This window comes from Benincasa hispida, chromosome 12, assembly GCF_027475165.1.
Source record: "Benincasa hispida cultivar pf3 chromosome 12, pf3_genome.v1.1, whole genome shotgun sequence".
In the NCBI taxonomy this organism is placed as follows: domain Eukaryota; kingdom Viridiplantae; phylum Streptophyta; class Magnoliopsida; order Cucurbitales; family Cucurbitaceae; genus Benincasa; species Benincasa hispida.
This window is the reverse complement of record NC_143489.1, coordinates 195,803-207,136: the sequence shown is the minus strand read 5'-3', so window position 1 is coordinate 207,136 and position 11,334 is coordinate 195,803. Positions and strand designations below refer to the sequence as shown.

Genomic DNA, 11,334 nt, shown 5'->3' with positions numbered 1-11,334 from the left:
TTTTTCTTATTCCATCTTTATAATGTATTGTTAATTAAACACATCCACTACGTGCTAAATTGAAAGATAATCACATTATAGTTGGACTACTTCTCAATTCTTCTACCAACCAAATGGTCACACTTACGTTCATTATGAATTAATTTTAGAAAAATTGTACAAATCACACTCCTGAACTATGAGATTGGTTGCAATAAAACCTTTGAACTTTCAATTTTATCAATTATCCCCTATGATTTTTTATTAGTTCCAATCAACCCCTTTATTAAATCAATTTTTTATTTACATTAGAGTTGGGATTTATGTTCACCATGATTTTCTAAACATAAAACCCAACTCCAATGTAAATCTTTCACTGCATTATTTCTTTTAATATATGACAAGTTTGCCATCGTTTATCTATGTGAATTATACATAAATAAAAAATTGATTTAAAAAAAGGGTTGATTGTAACCAATAAAAAACCACATGAGATAATTGATAAAATTGAAAGTTGAAGAATGTTATGGTAACCAATGCTCAGGGATGGCTTGTACAATTCTGCCATATTTCAAGCGCAGTCAAAAGTCGGGTTATTCCTCAAAATTTGAATTAACGTAAACAATATATACACAATTTATAGAAAAATAGCCTCTCTTTTTCCCGCCAAGACGGCCTGGCAAATATAGCCCCCACGCCATTCGGGGAGAGTAAGAAATGGCGCCTTCCGCCGCACCTGTAGTTGAATCCCCACTTCAATCAACCGTCGAAAACATCGAAACCAATTTCCAGGTTTGCTTGTTCCCTCTTGAAATTTTATTTCCTGTTACAGAAATTTGTATGAATTAGATGAAAAATTGCAACTGATTTTTGCTTCATCTGTTGGCAGCCGTTCTATGTTCTCCATAAAACATCATCTCGAAAGAATTCGATAAAATCAAATTTATGTGGAAAATCAAGGAAGAAAACTAAACTCTCTCCATCCGTTCCTAATGGAATCGAGAATCCTGATACTGAAGAATGCGACGGGTCTCAACTTGAACACTTGCGAATGGAGGCTCTGGAGCTTGTATGGTGGAAAATGGAAACCACCATTAAGGTCAATCGTTCTGTTTTTTACTTTCGACCCACTTAGCTTATGCTAATGTTTGGCTACGAATGCTGCTATTTGTCTTCTATCTGCTTATTCCAATAGTGTCTAAAAACAATTATTGGGTCTTCTCTTGTAGGATGTTTTGAGGGATACTAATGTTAAAGTTTTTAAAGATATATGTCGCTGGGTTTATGAGTCCTTTACTGCTATTCGATCATCTGGGGCCCCTAGTTCATCTTCAGCCGCTCGGCCTTTTCCCACTTTTACTCGTGCTGAGTGTAAAACATTGTTCACAGGGTTGGTTCTCACTAGTAAGTTCATGATTCCAAAGTTCTAAATTGATGTATGATACACCATCTAGAACTTACGATTTTGCAATCAAATAACATTTGAGTTAGTTTCATGACCTTACTTGAACAAGATATGTTCCATAGATTGTACCTTAGTGTCTTTGAATTATAAGTTTCAAGAGACAATATCTTGATGTGTATATGTGCCTATTGTGCAACATGCATTCTTGTATATTGATAATATTTATGCTGTGCACACTTGACATGGAAAAATATGGGAAAACTTATGTTCCTCTTGTTGAATAAGGAATCTTGATTACTTGACAGAGAATATGGAAGTCGTGGATGATTTACTGACATTTGAAGAGCTTGGCTTTCATTTGAAATCTCATGGATGCCATGTGGCCAGTCTCTCTTCTCAAGAATTATCTGCCAAGAGTAGCATAGGCGGCTGCATCAGAAGTTTATTGAGACAATTCTTGAAGGTTACTGTTGATGTAAGTACTATGACTTTTAAGAGTGAATATTCCAAATGAAGTCGTATTCTTTGATTAAACAACTCTGTGAATTTGTTATCTTTTGTGGAATTTGAACAGGCAGCTGACATGTTCATTCTAGCATCATGGTACAGAGAACAAGGATACTATGAAAACCCAATAGTTGTGATTGTAGAAGACATTGAACGATGTTGTGGTTCAGTTTTATCTGATTTCATCATCATGTTGAGGTACTACAAAGAACCATGCCTCTACCCAATTCCGATTTCCTTTTGTGTTTTTCATTATTTCCCCCAATCTATTTTTTTTCTTCTGGGTCAAAAACTTACAAATGCCATCTACCTAGAGACTCTGACTCCTCATTATGTTTATGAACTACTTGTGTACTACTATGCGTATTTTATGAAATTTCTTTTTTTTTTTCTTTTAATTTTTATGTTATCTAGTTTTCATCTGTAAAAGAAATGTTCTCTATATTTCATATACAAAAATATGCATGTTCATTATATCTCTTAGTCTTTTTTTTGGGGGAAAAAGATACAAAACTTTTCATCAAGGGAATGAAAAGAAACTATTGCTTTGAAATACAAAAGGATACTACAAAACCTAGCATTGACAAAACAAACCATAAAGGACTTAAGACATAAACCGAAGGACATCGTCATGAGATTAAAGCAAGAAAAACCAAGAGAATTATATCTCTAAGTCTTAAAAGCTTAAGAAATTTAAAAAGTGATTTACAATCAACCAAAAGGAAAAATGATAATGAAATTTCCATATTTTCTTCAAGAATAACAAGATTTAAAAAGTAGTCAAAAGGATAAATCATTAATGCCTTGGAATAGAAGATTCCTTCATGTCACCATAACCTTATTAATGTGTTTTATGCAAAAAGGTTAGCAAAAACAACCATTTGTTCATCTATTGTTCCTAGGCTTTGACAATCTGTGGCAATGTTTCTGAGTACTTTTAGATTTTTCTGGATTTTGACATGAAACTATGAAAGCCAAAGCTCTCTTCTAAAATGACTAATTTATAAGTCGAAAGGAAAATCCAACAACTTGAGTGGATGGGGATGGATCACCCAACCTTAAGAAATTAGGAATTATAAAATGGTCTCAGCTGATTGATGTATTTGTTTTTTGATTTTATGCTTCATTCTCTTGTTTAGTCTTATGACAAAACGTTATTGCCTTCTAATTTGCGATGTATATATTATTTTCGAGTTATCATTTTGTATATTCATGATTTTTGTACACCAGTGAATGGGTTGTCAAGGTTCCAATTATTTTAATTATGGGAGTTGCTACAACAATTGATGCTCCTGCAAATGTGCTTCGTTCAAATGCACTACAGCAGCTGTGCCCTTGCAAGTTTGTATTAGGATCACCGGCTGAGAGGATGGAAGCTGTTGTTGAGGCTGTTCTTCTAAGGCATTGTTGCATGTTCAGCATTGGTCACAAGGTTGCCATCTTCCTGAGGAAATACTTCTTAAATCAGGATGGCACTTTAACATCCTTTATAAGAGCCATGAAGGTTGATACTTCAATTTCATTCAGATTTAATGAACTAGCACTTGGCTGTTGTTTGTTATATGTGGCATTCTCTCTCATATTGTTTTTGTATTATGATTAGGCTTCCCCTGATGTTTTGTTTGGCAAATAATTTTGCAGATTGCATGCATCCAACACTTCTCCATGGAGCCCTTGAGCTTTGTGCTTGCAAGATTGCTTGTTGAAGAAGAGAATATGGTACCTTTTAGTTATTTACTTCTTTTACTTCTCATTGTATAATTACTTTGTACTAATAAGTAGTTGCAAGAACTTTTCACTTTCTATGAAGCGTCTTCTTCACCTTTTATTTTAATTCATACTATTTTCTGATGCAATTATTTTGGACTTTTGGAAATAGATTTTTATGAAATAAGGAAGTTATAATTCTTGTTAAATCTTAACTGAAATAGGTGCTTTAGTTATTTGCCAAGGAGAATGTTGTCAAGTTACTTTGTGCCTCATGGTCACAAGTTCAAAGGAAAAGTAAAATTTTTTTGGTTGAGTTACCAAAACTGTGGCTTGGAGTTCGTGGCAAGAAAGAAATAATTGAATCGTTAGTGGAAAACAAAAATAATTTAACAATGTGATGGATCGAGTTAAGTTGCCTTTTATGTGTCTTTCTAAGGCCTTTTGTAGTTGTACTGAATCTGTAATTAATTCCAATTGACAAACGTTTTTGTTAGATATAAATAGGGATGAAAAAGAATGCTGGTTGTCACTACTGATCGTAACTTTTCACTAAATGAATGAATGGTTTGTCTCTTGTTCTTAAAAAAACAACTTTTGCTAAATTCAGGCTTTCTATAATTATATTAGAATGTGGAGGTCACAACCTACTTGAATAAAGAGAATAAAGGAAGTTCTCTTGAATTGTCAAAGATATCTATAGAAAGCCAGAAATGATCTCTCCTCTATGCAAGTTCTTTATCATAAAGTTCACCAAAACCTCTATATCTATTTTGTCTTGACGGTAGTCTTACTCAAATTGTATGTGTTGAAATAAGGAGTGTGTGCCCTAAGGACGTTTTAGTCTTTTACATGCTTCTACTATTTTTAGGTTTTTGTCAGATCTATTTATATCTGGGTATGGGTGGTTTGTAAGTGTGACAAAAATTAATAAACTCTTTATATCGTGGTTTTTCCTCCCTGGCCTAGGGTTTTCCATGTAAACCTTGTCTTCATCTTCTTTTCTTATCTTTCAATATAGTATCAGAGCAAGGTGACAAAACCCTAGGTCGCATTGAAGAAATTGAGTCAGCAATATTGGTAGAAGATGGAACAATGGCAGAAGCGTCAACAACCGCCACAATTTAGGCCGCTGTCAATCAATACCTTTGGTTGATTCTTAACCTAATTCGGTCACAACAACTGTTTGGGATCAGCCCAGCCGCGTCGCACTAGATCCAGTTGCAGTTCGGAGAGCAGACCAGCAAAACCCAGCCGGCGATCTAGATCAGCGCACCAGCCGCTTCAAAGCTCCAGTGCATTGCCGGTTGCGCATCAACCGACCTAGATCCCCAGTGCACCGACGAGCTACAACTCCGATCTTTAGCGCGCCGATCCGTTTAGATGTTATCCCAGCGCGTCTGACCCTTCTTCCAACGTGGCTTCGGTCAGGTCTTTTACGAACTACAGCGCATCTAACCCCTCTTCCAGCGCGGCTTCAATCCTGCCTCCGACATGCTTCAGCCTAGCGGCTGGCTTCTCCAATGGTCTCCAGGTTGCGGCTCGTCTAGAACACCAGCCGCAACACCTACCATACCCGTTCCAGCCTCAGATCTACGCCGCCGAGCCCACGGGTAGTATTCCTCTTTGGTTCCGATCGGGCAGCACCTTACAACCTTTATTCCAAGCGGGTCAATCAGTCACGGAAGCCCTAGACCACTGGGCTTTACTCCGGTTGGAATTCAACAAATTGCTAGTCTCCAACAACAGATTGCAACACTTGGGGCATTCTGTGGGACGCCATCCAATCTTCAGATGAACCCTAACCCAGACTTTTCTTCTAGTCTACCGCTATATATGGAAAATCCGGTAACAGTCTTCCTTAATTTACCTGCTGCAAATATTTTATCTGGTTCTGTGGGAAACTCTGCAGGAATAATTATAGGAGAAAAACTGAACGGCCAGAATTATTTCTTCTAGTCTCAATCAGTTAAAATGGCCCTCGAAGGGCGACATAAGTTCGGATACCTGACTGGTGAGATACCGAGACCAAACCTTGGGGACCCTCAGGAACATGCCTGGAAGGGAGAAGACTTTCTTCTCCACTCGATACTGATTAACAGCATGGAACCTTAGATCGGAAAGCCTTTGCTGTATTCTGCCACTGCTCGAGACATTTGGGAAGCGGTCCAGAAACTCTATTCAAAACGACAGAATGCCTCGCGTCTATATACATTGCGAAAACAATTCCATGAGTGTAACAAGGAACCATGGACGTAACCTCGTACTTCAATAAGCTGTCTTTATTATGGCAAGAGATAGATTTATGCCGGAAAATTGTCTAGAATTGCTCGTGTGGCGGGGTCCAGTATTCGAAGATTGAGGAGACTGATTGCGTCTATGACTTCCGAATCCAAAGTTTGATATGGTTCGCAGTAGAATATTGGGACAGAGGTCGATATTGTCCCTTATGGAGGTTTGCTCTGAAGTTCGATTGGAGGAAGATAGGACCGATGCTATGAACGGTTATGTAATTACAGCTGTGGACTCTGCTGCATTTGGAGTAAAATCATCTGGATCTGAGAATGGCAAGTAGAGTGGCAAATTGCCTCCGATATGTGAGCATTGTAAGAAACCATGGCACACGAAGGATCAATGCTGGAAACTACATGGTCGACCCCCGAATGGCAAACGTCGGTCTTCAAATGACAAATCAAAGTTTGGCTGAGCCCTCGTGAGTGAAACCACTGATGATGCCTCCTCGTCTCAAGTGACCAACCCGAGTGACCTAGGTATTATTGGAATCAGTACAGTTACTCAGTCAGGTACTACTCATTCTCTTAGTCTTTTTATTGAGAGAAATGATACTTGGATACTGGATTCAGGAGCGACCAATCATCTGGCTGGTTCATCTGATCAATTCCTCTCGTACTCTCTGTGTGCTGGAAATGAGAGGATTCGAATCGCAGATGGGTCCTTTGCTCCAGTTGCTAGAAGGGTCGTTTGTCTCATTTTCCAGGGTTCGTTTTACAAAATGTTCTGCACGTGCCCAAAGTTTCTTATAATTTGTTGTCTATAAGTAAAATAACCAGAGATTTGAACTGCAGAGTTATCTTCTCACCTGATGACGTTTCATTTTAGGACTTGAGCTCGGGAATGACGATTGGCACTGCCCGACATGATAGGGGCCTCTCTTTCATTTCTGAAGATACTACCTCTAGTAGCCCGTTTAGGACTAGTTTGTTATCGTCATTTACAATTTTTGAAAAAGACTATTTGTTATGGCACTTTCGCCTTGGTCATCCAAGCTTTCAATATATGAAATATTTGTTTCCTCATTTATTCTCTAATGTGAATATTTCCTCTTTATCTTGTGATGTTTGTATATGTGCCAAACAACCCAGGGTGTCTTTTCCCTCACAGCCTTATAAACCTTCCTAACCTTTCCACTTGGTTCATAGTGATGTTTGGGGCCCATCGAGCATTACTACCTTATCCGGCAAGCAATGGTTTGTCACTTTCATTGATGACCACACTCATCTTACATGGGTATTTCTTCTTGTTGATAAGTCGGAAGTTTCATCTGTCTTCCAACAGTTCTTACCACGGTTGAAAGTCAGTTCAGTACTAAGATTGCTATCCTTCGGAGTCATAATGGACGGGAGTTTGTTAATAACACTCATTGTGAGTTCTTGAATTCAAAAGGGACTATCCACCAAAACTCTTGTGCCTATACTCCTTAGCAAAACGGAGTGGCTGAACGAAAAAATCACCATCTTATAGAAGTTGCTTGATCTCTCATGCTTCCTGCATCCCTTCCCTCGTACCTTTGGACTGACGCTGTTCTCACTGCAGCTCACCTCATCAATCGTATGTCATTCCGTGTTCTTAAGTTCCAGACACCCCTTGAGTGCTTTAAAGAATTTTTCTTGTCTACGCGTCTCTTTCTAGATATCCCTCTTCGTGTGTTCGGGTGTACTGCCTTTGTTCATAGCCACGGCCCTCACCAAACAAAGTTTGCTCCTCGTGCCCAGAAATGTGTCTTTGTGGGGTATCTGCTTCACCAACGGGGCTATAAGTGTTTCCATCCATCCTTAAGGAAGTATTTTATCACTATGGATGTTACGTTCCTTGGGGATCAGCCCTTTTTTCCCGTTAGTCCTTTTCAGGGGGAGAATTCTAGCGAAGAGGCTAACTCGTCTACCTACTCCATTCCTACAAACTTCGAGCCTACTACAAACTCTGTGCCTACTCTTGATACAAACCCTCTTGTGCTTACTCCTTACACAAACCCTCCTGTGCCTATTCCTGATACAAACTTTCCTGTGCCTACTCTTGATACAAACCCTCCGGTGCCTACTCCTGATACCCTTCCTGTGTTTGACCCGGTCCTTCCTATAGAACAAGTACCTTGGATAACATACTACAGGAAGAATCCTAGAAAGGAAATAGTGGCCTCTGTTGCTGCGCCGAGAACTGCCTAAGAATCGGAATTGGTACCTACTCAGGTTCAAGTGCCCCTGTTTCTAATGATGCTTCTGGGAGTAGAAATGAGTGTGTTGAAGGTGATATAACAGAAAGGGGCGAAATTAATGGGATGACTCTCGACGAGGATAAACCTACAAATTATAACGAGTCACCAGGAGAGACGTAGGAGGATGAGGTTTTGCCACAAATAAGCAAGCATGATCACCGTTTCCGTGTTGATGAGAAGTCTGGAAAAACCGGAGATTATGATGCCTCCCTTGATATACCAATTGCTCTACGAAAAGGGACTAGATCGTGTACCAAATATTCCATGCATAGTTTTCTGTCTTACAGTAACTTGTCGCCTGGGTTTAAAGCCTTCACCACCAATTTGGATACTGTGGCAATACCAACCAGTGTGCATGCGGCCATGGAAGTTCCCGAGTGGAGAGCTGCTGTCATGGAAGAAATGAAAACTCTCGAAACAAATAAGACATGGGATCTTGTTACTCTTCCCAAGGGTCACAAAACAGTTGGATGCAAATGGGTGTTCACTGTCAAGTACAAGTCTGACGGGACTCTTGATAGATACAAGGCCAGACTGGTTGCTAAAGGATTCACTTAGACATATGGGATTGATTACTCAGAAACCTTCTCTCTAGTAGCGAAGCTGAACACAATTCGGGTCCTTCTCTCAGTTGTAATTTACAGAGATTGACCCCTCCATCAACTTGATGTAAAGAATGCTTTCCTGAATGGTGAGTTAGAAGAAGAGTTCTATATGAGCTCCCCTCTTGGGTTTGAAACAAAATTTGACAATCGGGTCTGCAAACTCAGAAAGTCCGTATATGGCTTGAAAAAGTCTCCAAAAGCATGGTTCGACAGATTCACTACCTTCATTAAGTCCCAAGGTTTTGTTTAGGGATATTCTGATCATACTCTATTCACGAAGAGACCCGAATCTGGGAAGATTGCTGTTCTGGTTGTATACGTTGATGATATAGTTTTGTCAGGAGACGATATAGCATAGATTGATAGATTAAACCAGAGTATGGCAGGTGAATTCGAGATCAAAGACCTTGGTAGTCTGAGATACTTTCTTGGTATGGAGGTAGCAAGATCGAAGGATGGAATATATGTCTCAACGGAAATACACTCTGGACCTGTTGAGGGAAACCGGGATGATGGGGTGTAAATCTGTTGATACTCCCGTTGAAGTCAATACTAAAATGGGAGATTCTATTGTAGGGGTTCCAGTGAATAAAGAAAGGTACCAGCGTCTCGTGGGAAAATTGATTTACCTGTCTCATACTAGATCAAATATATCCTATGCTATTAGCATGATCAGTCAGTTCATGCAGGCTCCATACGAGAAACATATGAAAGCTGTTACTTGGATTCTGAGGTATTTAAAGTCTACTCCTGGAAAGAGCTTAATGTTTTGAAAACATGACAATAGATGCATTGAAGCTTATACTGATTTAGATTAGGCAGGATCCATTACAGATAGAAAATCAATGTCAGGATATTGTACCTTTTTGTGGGGTAATCTTGTTACCTGGTGAAGTAAGAAAGCAAGGTGTGGTTGCTCGAAGTAGCGTTGAGGCAGAATACAAGGCTATGAGTCTAGGGATATGCGAAGAGATATGGTTGAAGAAAGTCTTATTTGATCTCCACCAGGACAGTCATGGTCCCATGAAACTTACTGTGATAATAAAGTAGCTATTAGCATCGCCATCAATCCAGTGTAACATGATAGAACAAAACATGTTGAGATTGACAGACACTTTATTAAAGAGAAACATGTTGTATTTCCGACCTCCCATCGAGTCAATAGGTTGCTGATGTTCTCACCAAAGGGTTACTAAGACAGAGCTTCGACACTTGTGTTAGCAAGTTGGGTCTGATTGATATTTATGCCCCAACTTGAGGGGGAGTGTTATGTGCCCTAAGGGCATTTTAGTCTTTTATGTGCTTCTACTATTTTTAGGTTTTTGCCAGATCTATTTATATCTGGGTTTGGGTGCTTTGTAAGTGTGACAAAAATTAATAAACTCTTTATATCGTGGATTTTTCTCCCTGGCCTAGGGTTTTCCACGTAAACCTTGTCTTCATCTTCTTTTCTTGTCTTTGAATAGTATGTATTTCAAATTAAATGCATAAACAATCTGAACTACTTTGGAAATGCACACCCTTCATGGTTTTAGTGCAATGACAGACCCACTTATGATGAAACATAGAAACAGTTGCTGTTACTTGTGGAGAAATTGGGTTTACACCATAGGCGTATTTCTTGCATCATGCATGCACTTGGGTAGCATCAGTTAGTGCTTTTATCAGTCATGTTTTTCCTTATTACGTATATGCAGTATGATTTATTTTTACCAAATGGTTTTCAGGACGGGAATCATGCTTCTTTCCTAGAAGTTCTGTCCAAGCATGCTTCAGATCTTCTGTCTGATTCAAGGTATTCATGGAAAAACTCAACAACTACATGTAATTTAATGGACAATTTACTTATTTTTGATACAGCAGACTTAGGTACCCATTGGCCGAAGGGACAGGTAATAATCTTGGTAATATATTGTCAGCATTAAAGAGATGGCGGAAGAGTTGGAGTGTTGTTGTCCTGGTGCGGGAAACTTCATTAATCTTTTTACATAATGAAACTTTTCCCTTTTTTGGAATTTGACTCTCACTGTCCGTCCTTTACAGTGTCTTTATCAAGTTGGAAAGTTTGGCAAAGTTCAATTGCTTGACTTGCTTTGTGAGGCACTTGATCCACAGCTTTTCAAACCAATAACGTCTGAGAATTCCAGTAGACTGCAGCAAGAAAAAGGGACATCGCTTTCAAGTAGTTATGAGCTACAATATCAATTTTCATCACGTAAGGATGGGTATATTTATCAAGTAATTCGCAAAGTGAGGTAGGTCATAAGGTTTCCTGTAGCGTGAACTATTGCAATTGTTCATACGGTCTTATACAGCTAATAGCAACAATCTTCTAGGGATTACATAACTACAGAATTAAGCTTTAACTTTGCTGTATGCTTTTCCTGAGGATGGATTTTCTTTTCCTTCTAAAAGACATAAACACAACTTGAATTAGTATTGGAAATATGATTTTGTGACAAGTAGACCAAAAGGCAACAGGTCCTCCAAAGACAACATTTCAGAAAGGAATGCACTAATGATCGAAATAGAAAATCTTGATAACTTTTTGTGGTGTTTCCTGTATGTGCAGTTGATTTGGGGTCGTTTTTTTAATCCTTTGGGTTCTTTTTTTTTTT

At 38.8% G+C, this 11,334-nt stretch overlaps 1 protein-coding gene across 2 annotated transcripts; it reads left to right on the top strand.

The window, feature by feature from the left end:
• The first annotated feature begins 428 nt into the window (after positions 1-428).
• On the top strand, positions 429-11,162 carry LOC150031679 (origin of replication complex subunit 3-like). 2 transcript variants are annotated; one of them, XM_090308542.1, is made up of 10 exons: positions 429-771; positions 869-1,078; positions 1,209-1,383; positions 1,690-1,859; positions 1,959-2,089; positions 3,122-3,395; positions 3,533-3,610; positions 10,444-10,511; positions 10,577-10,676; positions 10,760-11,162. In XM_090308542.1, the coding sequence occupies exons 1-10, from the start codon at positions 697-699 to the stop codon at positions 10,973-10,975; spliced, it is 1,497 nt and encodes a 498-aa protein (XP_090164668.1). In that variant the 5' UTR covers positions 429-696; the 3' UTR covers positions 10,976-11,162. The 2 variants fall into 2 exon arrangements, with proteins under 2 accessions (XP_090164668.1, XP_090164669.1); XM_090308543.1 differs by having other exon boundaries at positions 450-771; positions 10,580-10,676.
• Positions 11,163-11,334: the final 172 nt, after the last annotated feature.